Source organism: Mauremys reevesii, linkage group 2 (assembly GCF_016161935.1).
Source record: "Mauremys reevesii isolate NIE-2019 linkage group 2, ASM1616193v1, whole genome shotgun sequence".
NCBI classification, from domain to species: Eukaryota; Metazoa; Chordata; order Testudines; family Geoemydidae; genus Mauremys; species Mauremys reevesii.
Genome location: NC_052624.1, coordinates 8527980 through 8545008, shown reverse-complemented (window position 1 = coordinate 8545008; position 17029 = coordinate 8527980). Strand labels below are relative to the sequence as shown.

The 17029-nt window shown below is 43.2% G+C and overlaps 1 protein-coding gene across 1 annotated transcript in view; it reads right to left on the bottom strand.

The window, feature by feature from the left end:
* OBSCN (obscurin, cytoskeletal calmodulin and titin-interacting RhoGEF) overlaps nt 1-17029 on the bottom strand; it is a 297128-nt gene that overhangs the window by 164565 nt on the left and 115534 nt on the right. The window contains exons 47-51 of the mRNA XM_039523906.1: nt 14118-14384; nt 11918-12184; nt 10339-10608; nt 9400-9666; nt 6716-6982 (exon numbers count right to left, since the gene is read on the bottom strand). Of these exons, the coding sequence (XP_039379840.1) occupies nt 6716-6982; nt 9400-9666; nt 10339-10608; nt 11918-12184; nt 14118-14384 (1338 nt within the window). The remainder of the gene's footprint in view (nt 1-6715; nt 6983-9399; nt 9667-10338; nt 10609-11917; nt 12185-14117; nt 14385-17029) is intronic.

The window sequence follows — 17029 nt, the reverse complement described above, 5'->3', positions numbered from 1 at the left end:
GGAGTCACAGTGCAAATCTGCAGCCTCACCCTGCCTCAGTCAATGTAGCTCCAGGTCTGAAACAGCCCCTGCTACAGGGCTGGTGCTTCCACTAAGTGACCTAGGCAGTTGCCTAGGGTGGCAGGATTTGAGGGGCAGCATTTTGCCGCCCTCGGCAGAAACTTGGCAGTGGAGGGGGTCCTTCCGCTCCGGGTCTTTGGTGGAAATTCGGCGGTGGGTCCTTCACTCACTCCAGGACCCGCTGCCAAAGTGCCCCGAAGATGCAGAGTGGAAGACCCCCGCCACCGAATGCTCAGAGGAGGAGCGCTGCCGCGTAGGGCGGCAAAAATCCTGGCGCCGCTCCTGCCCTGCTATTCCAGTCCTGAACCCCCACACCCTCCAATTCTGTCAAAGCACCTCAATCCTGACCTGCAGTTTCATTTCAACCAATGGGACTGAAGCATGCAAATTAACTAGATGGAAAGAGTGATGATTGCTTGAATTACCTCTGATGTCACAATGCTCCTTTGTCTGCATCACCAAAATGAGCACTAAGTGGAAATCAGGCTTTCCCCAAGTTCTGTTTTTTCGACTATCAAGAGAGGTCATCCCAGCAGTTCGCCGCTCCAGGCCAATGGGGGCTGTGGGAAGTGGTGGCCAGCACATCCCTCTGCCCATGCCACTTCCCGCAGCCCCCATTGGCCTGGAGCGGCAAACCGCAGCCAGTCGGAGCCACAATTGGCCAAATCTGTGGACGCGGCAGGTAAACAAACCAGCCCAGCCTGCCAGGGTGCTTACCCTGGCGGGCTGCAGGTTGCCAATCCTTGGCCTAGAACATCCTCTGAAATGTTAGACTTGACTGGATGTGGTATTCAAAGGTTATTGCATTACTGACATAGAAACAGAGGAGTTGAGTTTTAGGCCTCACTTTGTTTGGCCACCTAGAAGGTCACCCAATTCATTAGGTAGGCTAAACTCATTGCACTCCTGGGGAATATTTAGATGTTGACGAACCAGGATATTCTGATGGAAAAATTTCCAACCAGCTCTATCCCTAACCCTAACTCGCCTAACCCATACCCTGTTTACCCCCTTCCATCTCCTCATGCCTAACGCTCTGTGAGTTCCCCATTTCCAGCTGCCCCCTTACTAAGGTTCCCATTCTCTCCTCCCACTCTCTCCGCCAGTCAGGAGATCTGTGTGTGCCCCGTCTCCCCCATGAACGTTATCATATTACAGACAGACAAAGAAATGCCATTGAGTCAAACATTAGGCCTCACTTCACCTGGCCAATTAATATGCATTAGTGCACGACCGACACTAAATTACAGACAGGTACAAAATTAATTCAGCTACTTGAAAGTGCAAAATAAAATGTACCAACGGGTCAAAAGTATGTACCTTGTGCCTGACCCAAGTGCATGTGTTTGGGACAGGGGTTTGCCACAGGGCTCAAGAGAAGCAAATCCTTCTTCCGTGGCAGAAGAACGATTCTCCAGCTATTACCACTTCCTGAAGACTGCAGCAGCTACTACTGTGCAGAACTAACCACACACACACACACACACACACACACGCCACCACCACCCCTGGGCTCCACAAATCCTATCAATCACATATTTACACACACATACTCGGGCCCATTTTTTAAATTGCACCCACAGCATTTCAGGCCTAAATTTTCAAAAGTGACTAGTGATTCTGGGTGCCCAGTTCAAGTCACCTTAAAGGGGCCTGATTTCCAAGGGTGAATGCTGAGGCAGTTTCTGAAAGTCAGTCTCCTTCAAGGAGTCTCAATCTGGGCACCAAAAAAACCGGAGGGGCCAAAAGTCACTAGCCATTTTTGAAAACATGAGCCTCTAGGCCAGAGGTGGGCAAACTACAGCCCACAGGCCACATCCGGCCCACGGGACCCTCCTGCCTGGCCCCTGAGCTCTTGGCCTGGGAGGTTCACCCCCGGCCCCTCCCCTGTTGTCCCCCTCCCCTGCAGCCTCAGCTGATTGTGCTGTTGGTGCAATGCTCTGGGCGGCGGGTCTGTGAGCTCTTGCCACGCAGCACAGCTGCAAAGCCGGGGCCTGACCCGGTGCTCTGTGCTGCGCGATGGCGTAGCTGGCTCCAGCCGGGCGGCGTGGCTGCCTGTCCTGGTGCTCTGGGTGGCATAGCTGTAGCGCCACCAGTGCTCCAGGCTGTGTGGTAAGGTGGCAGGGAGGGGGGGGAGCGGGATGGATAGAAGGCAGGGGAGTTCGGCATAGTGGTCAGGGGGCGGGGGTGTCGATAGGGGGCGGGGTGGTCAGAAGATGGGGAAAAGGGGGGGTTGAATGGGGGCAGGGGTCCCGGGGGGGGGAGTCAGGAAGGAGGGGGGGTTGAATGGGGCAGCGGGGGGCAGTCAGGGGCAGGGGTTCCAGAGGCAGTCAGGGAGGAGGGGTGGTTGGATGGGGCAGGGATCCCAGGGGGCAGTCAGGAATGAGAGGAGGGGGTTTGGGGTGGTCAGGGTGTCGGATTGTTTTGCATAAGAGTGTGAGAAACTGACATAAAGTTTTCAAAGGATAGTTCTAGTTCTTCTGCTGGGGAGGGGAATAATAAAAATAAATTAGAGGTTGGCCAGGATGTTAATTGCCCATACCAGTTACAGTGTGTGTGTGTCTGCACCTACCTAATTAAGCAATTGCTTTGCTTGATTGCCTGTAATAATAAATGAAATATGCTGGAAAGGAAGAAACTGCCTGACCAACTGCTGACTGACTGAAGAGCTTGTTCTTGCGAGAGGGGAGAGGAGAGGCGCAAAATGGTGGTGACGGTTGTGTTTTTGATTGATGATAGAGAATCCTGAGCCCAGAGGCCAGCCGGCCAGGCAGCCTGAGCAGCGGCGGGAGAGAGTATCTCGGCCCTATGTCGTGTGTCGCTGTGTGTGTCAGTGGCTGTGCCTGTCTGGTGGCCCTGTCTGCGGAAGAGCGCGGCGGGAGTGAGGGCTGGCCGGGGGGCCCAAAGCGAAGGGGAGGAGAGGAGGCGAGCCTGAGCTCAGCTAACAGAGGTGAGCGCATCAGATAAGAAAAAGAGAGAAGACAGAAGCCAAAGCGGCATTGATTGCAGCGGCAGGAGGAAGGCTCCTCTGGAGTGCTATCGCCTGCACTATAGGGTGGACAGTGGGAGGGAACAGAAAACTTTTTTTAAACTGTTTAAACAGTCTTTTTGGAACTGTTTAGGAGCTCGACTCAGCTTGAGGGTGAGGAGCAGGGGACTGAGAAAAGAAGGAAGAAAGTCAAGAGAAAAAAAAGAGAAAGAAAAAGAAAAAGAAAGGAAGGAGAAGAAAAAGAAAATTTTTGAGTTTTTTTTTGACCCGCCCATTTTCTTTTTATTTTTCACAGCTCAACAGGCTGAGAGGCAAAAATGAAAACTAGCTAAAAAACTGAAAAAAAAAAAAAAAAGCTGTCTCAATGAAAAGCTGTTCAAGAAGCTGAAAATAAAAAAAAAAGATTCTAGCAGCCTTTTGCAAGCAGCTTGCCAGCTGCCAAGACTGGACCCATTTTTTTTTTTGCTTTTGACCCCTTCACGATTTTTTTTCTATTTTTTTCACTCTGATTTAATTTTATATTTTTTTTTTTTACTTTTATTTTTAAAAAGGAAAAAAAAAGGACAGGGATTTCTTGTGCTAATGTGCTTGGCCTTGTTATTGCTTGTTCCCCCCGTGATTCTGATCACGACGAAAGTGGAAAAAGGAAAAAAGCTGAAAAGAAAAAAAATTGCAAAGGAAAAGAAATTGAGAAAGAAAAAAAACTGAAAAAAAAAATTGAAAAAAAGCAAAGAATTAGAAGAAGGAAAAAGAAATTTGGGACTTCTGCTGAAAGAAATTGGGATGTTATTTGGAATTTATTTATTTTGATTTTTATTTTATTTGTTTTATTTTATTATATTTGGATATATATATATATTTTTAGCATATATATAGTCCCTTATATATGGTTGAATTTTTTTGATTGTAAATGATATGGTTTGCCTTGTATTATGGATTTTGCAGCTTATGTTGTTGATTTATGCTTGCTGATTTGAATGGCCAGCTGATGGCCATTAGATTGAGTTTGACTGCCCACCAATATGGGAGCCCCCTTATTTATATATTAGTTTGATTTGGGGTGGGGCTGTATATATTTGTTTGGTTGTTTGTTGGGATTTATGTGCTTGTATATTTAGTGCAGTTCCCTGTGAGTGGTTGGGTTGAGTTGTTTTGCCCCACCTTACATACATGGGGAGGGGGTTGGTGGGGGGGATAGGAGTTCATTAATTGCCCCAGCTTTTTTTTTTTTTTTGCTTTTTTGATTTGACCAGTTTTTTTTTTGGTTTTTTGTTTTTTTGTTTCAAGTTTGTGTTAAGTGTAAATTATTTTTAATGTTTATTATTAGAATTTAATTTATGTTTATTAAATTTTTAAAGTTTTTTTTTGTTATGTAGATTATTTTTTTTAGATTTTTTGTTGTTTTGTTTGATTTTAGTATTTTATTAGATAGATATGTAGACTGTGTGATAATTATTGTGGAGCATATGATATTAGACAGGCAACAGACTGGAAAACAATAGGGCCCAGCTTGACACAATAACATTGATGGAAAGTTGATAACTAATCTGTGTAGTTGATAGAAAAGGATAGAAAAGGTTAAAAAGTGTTAAAAATTAGAAAAAATAAAGTAAAAAAAGAAAAAAAGTGTAAAAGCTGAAGAATTAAATTTTTGAATTTTGGAAATTTAAAATAAAGTGTGTTTTTTAAATTTTGTAAATTTGTTTGGTAAAAGAAAATTTTGTTTTTTTTGTTTTTTGAAATTGTAATATTAGTATGTAAATGTAAATTGTATTGTGTTGTTTTAAATAATTTTATTTGTGTTTACAATTTTAAAATATTGTTTTTTTTAATTTTAAAGTAGAAGTATAATTGTGCTTTTAAGCTGTGAATTAGTTGAATGATAAGTGAAGTTTGTGATATTATTAAGTTAATTGATGATTTAATTGATTTTATTATGATTAAATTTTATGTATTTGTATTATGTTATGATGTTTATTGTATGTGATGATTGCTTGCCCATTTGTTTTAGTTTAGTTTTGTTTTTGTTTGTATTATATTTTTTTTTTATTGTATGTATTTTTGTTTTTTTATTTTATATTTTATTTTTATGTGGTATGTGTTTTATGTTTTGTTTGTTTTTGTGTTTTTTTTTTTTTTTTTTGTTTTTTTTTTTTGTTTTTATTTATTTTTTTTGTTTTTTTTTTTGTTTGTTTTTTTTATTTGTTTTTTTTTGTTTATGAGAGTTGAGATTTGTTTTTTTATAGAAATTTGTGTGTAGATGCTGTGCTATAGATCGGGTGTTTAGATTTATATTTTGTTGTTTTTTTTTTTTTTGGTTGTTGTTTGTTAATTTTTTTTAATTGTTTTGTTTTGTTTTGTATGGTTATTGTGGTTGGTTTTATTTTTATTTTGTTTTGTTAATTTTTGTTTTTTTTTTTTTTTTTATTTTTTATTTATTATTTTATTTTATTTTTTTTTTTTTTTTTTTTTTTTTTTTTTTTTTTTTTTTCTTTGGAAGTTTTGAAAATTTTTTTTGGGAATAGATGGAGAACAGAGGGTTGAGATAATGTTGTTAAGAGAAAGTTGAGAGAGGGATGGCGAGGGGTGGAGGAATGGGATCAGATCGCATGCCAGAAAATGGGGAAGACAGACAAAGGGCAGGTGGGAGGCGGGAGGTGGGTGATACCTGGCGGATTTTTGGCAGAGGTGGTGCTGGGCGTGAGTCGACCTTGGCCTGCTGCCCCATGTTGTGCTGCAAAAAGAAGCAATTGGAAACTGGCTTGTGCCGTTGCTGCAGTTGGCAGAACTTGTCTCCTTGCCTTGGCTTTTTTGCGTACCTGGAGGGATGTATGTATAAGTAAAAGAAGCCTGCTGCGGTACTGTATTGTTAGTTAGGTTATTATTGTTTAGGTGTGTTTTTTTTTTTTTTTTGTTTGTGTTTTAGTAGTTGTAGTAATGGTGTTTAGATTTGTTTTTAGTTTTTTTTTGTTTTTTTTTGTTTTTTTATTGGTTAAGTTTGTTGTTATTGTTTTGTTGTGTTTTGTGTTTATTATTGAGAAAAGGTGATTGTTGGGTTATTTTTGTTTTTAAATAAGGTAAGTTTGCATTAATTGGAGGGCTAATGGGATGTTTATTGCTTATGTGAGTTGTAGCCATGCATATAAATGAATTAAGATTTGAGTAATTGTGCAATGAGAACAATAATTAGTGTATAAATGAAATATGCTGAATGCAGAAATTTGTAAATGCCAATCATACTGACTGAAATACTGATTTGCTGCCAGAAATAACAGTCAGGGGATAGGGAGGGGTGGATGGGGCAGCGGCCCCAGGGGGGCCATCAGGGGACAGGGAACAGGGGGGGTTGGATGGGGCAGGAGTCCCGGGGGAGCCATGATGGGGAGAGAAGCAGGGGGGGGTCGGATAAGGGGTGGGGGCCGGGCCACACCTGGCTGTCTGGGGAGGCACAGCCTCCCCTAACTGGCCCTCCATACAATTTTGGAAACCCCATGTGGCCCTCATGCCAAAAAGTTTGCCTGCCCCTGCTCTAGGCTGTAATCCGATTTGCATTCCTTACCTCACCCTGCTCAGCTGCCAGTAAGTCGAGCTCAGCATTATAACACACACGCTTCCTGCCATCTGACAGTCGTGCGGTACTCGGTCAAGCATTCAAGCCGTTCATACCTTGCACGATGAGTTTGGCTCTAGACTGGGCGTCGCCAACGTCGCAGGTGTAGGTGTCACTGTCACTTTTCTCTAAGGCATTAATAGTGAGTTGCAGGATGTTCCCTTTCTGGATGATCTCATATTTCTTGCTTGTCTTGAGCTCGACCATCCCTTTCCGCCAGGTCACTGTGGGTGCGGCTTTCTCAGTCTGACACATAAAAACAGCGACTCCTTTTTCATCAGCTTTCAGATCTGAAAGCTCCTTCACAAAGCGATTGGGTTTTTCTGAGGAAAGTGACAACAAACGGTTAGCCCAACATAGTCCTCAAGTACATCATAAACACCCCGGGACCTAAGTCTCCACTGCTTTGTGATCATTTACAGCTGTCCAAAGTGAGATTGGATCAGAACGGCAGCACTTTTACATCTACCATGCACAGGAGCAAAGCTGTTGAGAGTCAGATGCTTGTAAAGAAACAAAATGTCATTAGTCTCCTTTCTCTGTGACCACTTGTAATGGGTACGCCTATGGTCTGTTATAGAATTGAAAGACAATGTACTAAATTCCATGGCCAGAAATTCTCTCGCTTCCTGGTGAGAAATGCAAAGATATCCAGATGTAGTTCACTAGCCCATAGTACTGAAAAGAGACACGTACAATGAGTTTAGGAATAAATACGGGCCTTCATTTGAATTACAACTGCTGGCCTGATTTTCATAGATTTTAAGCCCCTCTGAAAATCAGGCCACATTATAACAATGTTACCTCTTAAGCAGGGCTGGCTCCAGGCACCAGCATAGCAAGCAGGTGCTTGGGGCAGCCAATTCAAAGGGGCGGCACATCCAGCTGGTATCAGGGAGGCACGTCCAGATCTTCAGCAGAAATTCGGCTGCAGTTCCCTCATTCCCTGTCTTCCTCTTTGAGCTGCTGCCGAATTGCCGCCGAACTGCCGCAGAAGAAGCAGCACGGTTGAGCTGCTGCCGAAGTGCCGCCGCTGATCTTTTTATTTATTTTTTTTGGCCGCTTGAGGGGGCAGAAAAGCTGGAGCCAGCCCTGCTTTTAAAACAAGAATTTTGGATTGCCTTGGAATTAGTTTGATATTTTTCAAATAATACAGCACTGAGCACAAAGGTCAGAGCTTGATATATTATTATTTATCATTATTAATAAGAATATTTTCACACTTATTCAACACCTCAAAGTGCTGTGCAGAGGTGGAAAAGTGTCTCTCATCCACCTGTTACATTTTGGTTTTTAGATTGCAAACTCTTTGGGGGAAGGATCGTAATTTATTATCAGTCTGTTTTGTGCCTGGGGTAATAGTTGTGGCCTTTAGGGGTGTCATAAATATAGAGGGAAGTGTAGCATAAAATCCCTCCTCAGCAGCTGTACTGAATTGCTTTATCTGTAAGTGGTTAAGCAGTTCAAATAACCTAGTTGCACCTGACCAGAAGGACCAATAAGGAAAGAAGATACTTTCAAATCTGGGGGGGAGGGGAGGAGGATTTGTTTGTTGCTCTCTTTTGTTGTTTCTTCTCTGGACAGAGGGAGAAGCCAAGCACATACAACATCTCCTGAAAATATACCTGGAATAATCCATCTAAAACCACAGAAATTGTAAGTAGGGCAAGGAAATGCATTAGGTTATCTTTTGTGTTAGCTTGTGAATTTTCCTGTGCTACAGAGGTAGTTTTATTCCCATTTTTGTAACTGTGAAGATGAGCCCAGAGGGGAATCCTCTGTGTTTTAAATCTTTTTATTACTCTGTAAAGTTACCTTCCATCCTGATTTTGCCTTTTACTTTTTCTTTATAATAAAGTTCTTCTTTTACTGATTGATTTCAGTGTCCTGAAGACAAAAGGTCTGGTCTGTGCTCACATTGCTAAGGCAATTAGTTGGCATATTATTCTCAAGCGTCCCCAGGAAAGGGGATGAAGGGGCTTGGGGGATATTTTGGAGGCATAGGGATTCCAAGTGACCCTTCCCTGAATTTTTGTGTAAATCACTTGGTGGTGGCAGCAATACTGTTCAAGGACAAGGAAAGGAATTTGTGCCTTGGAGAAATTTTAACCTAAGCTGGTGGAATGCAGGTCCCCACAGCTGTACCCCAGAGTTCAGAGCTGGGGGGGACAAAGTGCTACTGCAATAGAAATGTTAAATAATAATAATAGTAATAATGGTGGGCAAGTGTTGTTATTTCCATTGTAAAGATAGGGAAACTGAATCACAAAGATGTTCCACAGAGTCATCAGCAGAGATGGGGATAGAGTCAATCACTTCTAAATCCCAGTCCCCTGTTCTAACCACTGGACTCCTCTTTGGCATAGACTGTGGTCTAATTACTCTCACATTTATGGTACAATTAACTTCAAACCATTTTTCATTTATATCATTTTCAGTGTGTGTTTGGGGGCTTTCCCTTGCCTTTGCCCATGCAGATCAGTCAGTTAAGTCACACAATGAGGGTCTTCAAAATGGTGAAGTTTTTTTCAGAAATTAGTAATCTAAATATATATATATATATATATATATATATATATATATATATATATCTAAATATATATATATATATGTACAAAGTTTGGAAAAACAAAAAAATTGGTCTGTTAAAAAAGCCAGTGGAATAAAATTTCTTCAAAAGTTTTGCATTTTTTTGCCCTACTCTACATACTTTCAGGCTCCTGGGTGTTTGTCCACTGACCTTCTACTGTGACCGATGCTTTAGTTTTAGATGTCTCCACCTCACACATGTATTCCCCAGCGTCCTTGGTCATGGCATCATGGATGACGAGTATGGCCCATGTTCCCTCTTGGCGCAAGTCATATTTTTGGCTTTTCCGAATCGCTTTGCCATCCTTGTACCACTTCACATTTGTGTCAGGTTTGGACATTTCACAGCTCAGGCTGATGTCTTGTCCTGCTGCTGCTGTCTTATCCTCCAGCTGCTTTATAATGTCTGCCGGTTTTTCTGCGGGAAACAACAACACCTGTTAAAAATCCATGTTCTGGAACTTTATTGTTTTTTTGGAGAATTAGGCTTCCTTCTATCTACAAAATCATTTAATATAGATTCACATAACAGAATAAATAATCCACATTATGTTACTGATTTACTTTTGGATAGAACTATCTGGGGGGAAAACAAGTGTTCATGTTTAGTAGATGTTAATTGTATTTATTGGATGTCAATGAGCAGCAATTGGGAACTGACAATTAATTACAAGAATGACAGAATGGGACTTATTCATAAAAAAGGCATTCACTTTGGTGGCTACCATTTTGCATTCATAGTTAATTAAGGATGCTGTTACTGTGGGTGCAAATTGAGTGGCTAGTCATCTAACTGCATTTGCACCTGCAATCATTTGCACCTATAATTTCTGACCTGTAATTAATAGTACTCAGAAAATTGCAGGCAGAGATGAGGCCACTTTCAATATTCCCTTCCCCCCCATAAACATTTATTTTAAAAGCTTTAAACCAGTATAAAATGTTTCAATATTTCAAGTTGTTTTTAAGACCAGTTCCTCATCCCATTGAATTCAATGGGAAAGGTGCCATTTACTTCAATGAGATAAGGATTTTGCCTTTACAATTTACTGAGATAACCTATTTTTTGAAATATCTCTGCACTTGTTACCTTTCACAACCAGCGAGGCCTTGGAGTTCAAGTTGCGAGCCGTGAAGACTACTTCCCCAGCATCAGCAGCAACCACATTTCGGATGTCGAGGGTGTATTTCCGCCCTTTGTTAAAGGTTTTAAATCGTCCACCACTGTGAACTTCATTCCCCTTCAGCAGCCAGTGGAAATCGCCAATGCTTTCATGGGACAAAATACACTCAAAAGTACAATTCTCCCCTTCTTGAACTTCGGTGCTCTTCAGGCGTTTAGTGATACCAATGTTCAGCTCTGGAAGGCAAGAAGGCGGGTGGTACAATTATTTAGAATTGGAGAAAAGTGGTATTGTACAGCAGTCAGAGGCCTGAGAAGGCTTAAAATTCACATGAAGAACAATACTGAACACTTGCTATCTGAAGAGTTAGGAGAATGAGAGACGGAAAAGCACCGCATTCTCCATTTGCATATTCAATATTGTGGCAGAACTATTCATAAGTTATCCCTTGATGCCAAGTGTAACCCCAGAGCTGAACACTGGTATCACTAAATGCCTGAGTTGTAGGGGTGGGAAATGGACTTAGTTGTAGGGGTGGGAAAGGGACTTGTTAGACCCCTGGACAGCTTGCACTAGAATGAGCATGTTCAGGAAAACGAGCCTCTTCCGTGAAATGGAGCCACGATTGCTGGAGACAAGAGTGTCAGTCAGGAAGCCTCTACACCTGTGCGTGCGATGAAGGTCTCCACTCACATTGGCTCTGAGAAATGGGATGTTATGTTAGTGATTGTTTGCCATGTTGTGATCTGCCTAAGACAGCTCCAGATCTGTCTCAGAACAGATGGGCATTTGAAAAACTTGGGACACTTTCTTCCTACAGACAGTCACAAGGACTGAGGAACAGTGGCCTGTGGGTATTTTTTTTAAATGGATGATATAATTCTGTTTTTGTTTCCCCAGAATAGACTCTAAGTTAACATCTGATCTATGTTAAACTCCATGTTATTTTCTTTAAAGAAACCCATATTTCTTCCTTTGCGTGCATATGTATGATCAATATTTGTATTAAGGAGTTTGTCAGTCATTTTGGCTCATCATTTTTATTAATCATAGAAGATTCAGAAGGATTTGCTCCATAGCTCATTCCAGTAAACAGCTGAACCCAGCAGAGAGGTGTGCAGCAATCTGCACCTCTGCTATACCAAATGCCTCATAAACTAAACTAATGATAAATAGGAGGAGAAATCATTGGCCATCTTATGAAAGTTAGCCATAAAATATGCCTTATCTAGGAAGAAAATGAGCAAATAAAGTTCTTGATAAATTTGCAGGTCTACAATGTCTGCCACTAAAATGTTATGAGCTTCCAACAGGTACCGTTCAATGCTATTTGAGATGTCATGATTTTTCCCTATGCTTAGAATAGAGAATAACTGTGATTGCAGAGACATCAATGTATCATTTGGTAACTACTGATAAATATTGATTTTTAAGTGGAGACTACTGTGCCTCATGAAGGAGAATATGTGACTCAAAGAGTAGAAGCATGCAGCACTCATTTATAGCACCATTTAAAAGAGCACCATTGTTTTCAGCTGCACCTACCCTGAATACTGACTCGTGACTTGGCAAGGTCAGTGCCAATATCACATGTGTATAAACCGGCATCATTCTTGTTCAGATCGTGAACAATGAGACACAGTGTTTTCCCAGCTTGCATCTGCTCATACTTGTCACCAGGGGTGAGCTCCACATTGTCCTTCTTCCAGATGGGTTTGACCTTTGGTTTGGAGACCTCGCACTCCAGTGAAATCACACCACGCTCCTCCCCAACGACATCATCCAAGGCCTTCATGAAGATGATGGGCTTCTCTGAAGGAAATTAATGGGGGGCGAGGGGGAGAGAGGGAGAAAAAAAACCAGGACATTCAGACTAAATAACTTGCTCTACTTTCCAGTTGCTTAAAGAGGGCTTAATCAAACCCTTGTCAGGCTCAGTGCCGCCATGACCATATATACATGGAATCGAAGGGACTCTCACACCTCATGTCCCTGGAATATATTTTGGAGGGAGGGGAACCACCATTTTTATAACCCCTTTGTTGCGGGAGGAGAGGTGTAGAGATGAGTGGGAGCAGCTGATCCGCATCTCCATGCCACAGGCAGTCACTTGCAGTGCTGAGGTCCCACGGAATCGTGGTGCTCCTTGTGGTGTACTGTGGCTGTTATGATTCATATTTCTCTCTACAGTACAGTGCCTGTAACTGGGCCTTGGGGTACATGTGCACACCAGCAATGGACCTATTATGGCCCTTGGGCCCTTTAAAACTGGAAGTTGTCGCCACAGGGCACATGACTCGGAGCAAGCATGTCATGTCCTACAGGAAAACAACTATAAAGCAGGGGTAGCCAACAGGAGAGACTTAGGGTCGTCAGTCTCACCATTGTAGCCAGGGAGGACCGACGCAAGGGAAGGCTGTGTCCCCTCCCAATTGGCTGAAGCTGGAAAGAGTTCCGGTAGTTAATACCCATTACTGTGAGTTGACTGGTTGTGGTTTTGAGTTTGTGCTTTAGAAAGAAAATGAGCCTCAGAGAAAAGGATGTGACTTTTATTTTTCCACCCTTCCCCCCCAGCTGGGGAGATTGCATGTCACTCTACGCTTAATGCAGCATGTTAGCAGCAGGAGAGAAACACACTGTGCTCTCTCTCATGGAGATTCTACTTCCCCCTGCAACACCTTGTTATTTTCCTTAATCTAATTTAAAGCACATTTTGCCTAAAAGTGCATGTTTGCTCTTTGTGTATAGAAAAACAGAACAACGTCTGGCAGACTGTGAGGGGATGGGGGAGTAAACCCCGCAGCATCTCTGAGGGGACTTGGAAAGTAAATCCCTCAGACTCTCTGAAGGGGACATGAAGAGGGGAGAAAATCTCGGATTCTCTGAAGGGAATTGGGGACTAAATCTTAAAGAATCTTCAGTTCCAGCTTTTCCCTCTGTTGTCTTCTCGCCAAAGATCCATACATAACCATGACAAAATATTTCCTTGCTGTTGAAACAGTCTAATTCCAGAATAGGTTTATTGAAAGGAAGGAGTGGTCTGCTGTGCCCCATTAGATACACACTGGAGTTTAGCTAAAAATAATCAAAGGCCAATACAAGATAATCATCTATAGGTTTCTGAAGGTAAGGGTACGTCTATACTTACCATCTGGGTCGGCGGCTAGCGTTCGACTTCTCGGAGTTCGATATATCGCGTCTAATCTAGACACGATATATCGAACTCCGAACACGCTCCTGTCGACTCCAGAACTCCACCACCGCGAACGGCGGTGGCGGAGTCGACGGGGGAGCCGCGGACTTCGATCCCGTGGCGTCTGGACGGGTGAGTACTTCGAACTAAGGTAGTTCGAGTTCAGCTACGCTATTCACGTAGCTGAACTTGCATACCTTAGTTCGACCCCCCCCCCCCCTTAGTGTAGACCAGGCCTAACATTCAGCAGAGGAAAGAATTCTTCAGCGTGATCCAGGTTACAACAGTGAGAAGTAACAGGATAATGCTGAACAAGGGAAATATTTGGCAGGATATCTGGTCAAATTTCCTAATAACTTCAGTTGGACTACAAAATTCACACCTAAGGGAAGAGGTAGGATCCATGTTCATTAACTACTCACGTTCTGGGTATAGAAGGCCTATAGGGAGCTACACTGCACTGGCAGGGAAAGGACGGGACGACTGAATAACATTTTTCCATTTCTTATTTACATTCTTAAATGATTCCATAGGATTGGGGCCATTACCCACCTTTCACCTTCAGTTGAGCACTTTCCGACACCTTCTCCGTCTTGACAGTCACCGTGCCTGCATCGTCTGGCGTGACTTGCTTCAGTGTCAGAGTGTGGCACGTGCCGATCTTCTTGATCTCATTACAGCTGTTGGTGTAGAGGACGGTGTCATTCAGTAACCATTCCACATCCTCGTCATCATGGGACAGCTCGCAGGAGAAGACAGCGCAGCTCTCTTCCTCAGTCTCCACATCCTGCAAGTGTTTGGTTATCGCCACCTGCCGGGCTGCAAGAAACCAAAGTTGCACAAATAAACAAACAAGTAAATAAACAAACAAATAAATAAATCACCACAACAATGATGATAAATAATTAATACAATCATTAACAGAATCACAGATCTGACAGAGTTTAAGGCCAGCAGGGACCAATAGATCGTCAATTCTGACCTCCTGTATATCACAGGCTGTTACATTGTACCTAGTCACTCTTGTATTGAGCCCAGTAATAAGGCATCCAATGCAAAACCCACCTCTCATATTGTGCAGCACCATCTATTCTCCTTGCAATATACAAAACTGTTTTAATTAAAAAATAATTAATTCCTTCTCAAATGATAGGACCTCTCCCCTCCCTCACCTGGCATAGCCACATATTATAAAGTATCATAGAATCATAGAATCTCAGGGTTGGAAGGGACCTCAGGAGGTCATCTAGTCCAACCCCCTGCTCAAAGCAGGACCAATTCCCAACTAAATCATCCCAGCCAGGGCTTTGTCAAGCCTGACCTTAAAAACCTCTAAGGAAGGAGATTCCACCACCTCCCTAGGTAACCCATTCCAGTTCTTCACCACCCTCCTAGTGAAAAAGTTTTTCCTAATGTCCAACCTAAACCTCCCCCTCTGCAACTTGAGACCATTACTCCTTGTTCTGTCATCAGGTACCACTGAGAACAGTCTAGATCCATCCTCTTTGGAACCCCCTTTCAGGTAGTTGAAAGCAGCTATCAAATCCCCCCTCATTCTTCTCTTCTGCAGGCTAAACAATCTCAGTTCCCTCAGCCTCTCCTCATAAGTCATGTGCTCCAGCCCCCTAATCATTTTTGTTGCCCTCCGCTGGACTCTCTCCAATTTATCCACATCCTTCTTGTAGTGTGGGGCCCAAAACTGGACACAGTACTCCAAATGAGGCCTCACCAGTGCTGAATAGAGGGGAATGATCACATCCCTCGATCTGCTGGAAATGCCCCTACTTATACAACCCAAAATGCCATTAGCCTTCTTGGCAACAAGGGCACACTGTTGACTCATATTCAGCTTTTCATCCACCATAACCCCTAGGTCCTTTTCTGCAAAACTGCTGCCCAGACATTCGGTCCCTAGTCTGTAGCAGTGCATGGGATTCTTCCATCCTAAGTGCCGGACTCTGCACTTGTCCTTGTTGAACCTCATGATATTTCTTTTGGCCCAATCCTCTAATTTGTCTAGGTCCCTCTGTATCCTATCCCTACCCTCCAGCGTATCAACCACTCCTCCCAGTTTAGTGTCATCTGCAAACTTGCGAAGGGTGCAGTCCACACCATCCTCCAGATCGTTAATGAAGATATTGAACAAAACCGGCCCCAGCACCGACCCTTGGGGCACTCCACTGGATACCGGCTGCCAACTAGACATGGAACCATTGATCACTACCCGTTGAGCCCAACCATCTAGCCAGTTTTCTATCCACCTTACCGTCCATTCATCCAGCCCAGACGTCTTTAACTTGCTGGCAAGAATACTGTGCGAGACTGTATCAAAAGCTTTGCTAAAGTCAAGGAATAGCACATCCACTGCTTTCCCCTCATCCTCAGAGCCGGTTATCTCATCATAGAAGGCAATTAGGTTAGTCAGGCATGACTTGCCCTTGGTGAATCCATGCTGACTGTTCCTGATCACTTTCCCCTCCTTTAAGTGGTTCAGAATTGATTCCTTGAGGACCTGTTCCATGATTTTTCCAGGGACTGAGGTGAGACTGACTGGCCTGTAGTTCCCTGGATCTTCCTTCTTCCCTTTTTTAAAGATGGGCACTACATTAGCTTTTTTCCAGTCATCCGGGACCTCCCCCGATCGCCATGATTTTTCAAAGATAATGGCCAATGGCTCTGCAATCTCATTGGCCAACTCCTTTAGCACCCTCAGATGCAGTGCATCCGGCCCCATGGACTTGTGCTCGTCCAGCTTTTCTAAATAGTCCCGAACGACTTCTTTCTCCACAGAGAGCTGGTCACCTCCTCCCCATACCATGCTGCAGAGTGCAGCTGTCTGGGAGGTGACCTTGTCTGTGAAGACAGAGGCAAAAAAAGCATTGAGTACACTAGCTTTCTCCACATCCTCTGTCACTAGGTTCCCTCCCTCATTCAGCAAGGGGCCCACACTTTCCTTGACTTTCTTCTTGTTGCTAACATACCTGAAGAAACCCTTCTTGTTACTCCTAACATCTCCGGCTAGCTGCAACTCCAAGTGTGATTTGGCCTTCCTAGTATTATTACATCTAAATGTGCCAACTGAGATCTGGGTCCCACTGTGCTAGGTACGTCACACACACACACACACACACACACACACACACACACACACACACACAAAATCAGCCCTTGCTTCACAAAGCTTACACTCCAAACAGACAAGGCAGACAAAGGGTGCAAGAAAGAAAATTTAATTAACCCCATTTTACAGATGGGGAACTGACGTATACAAGGATCAAGTGACATGCCTAAGGTCACACAGGAAGTCTGTGACAGAGATGGGACTTGAACCCCTTTGTTTTGAGTTCCAGACCAGCGGCTTAACTAGAATCCCACCTTCCTTATAGCCAATAGATTGTTGAAATGTTATTCATCGCAGGACTGGCTGATTAAGGGGATTGACTGGCAATATGGAACCTTTAACC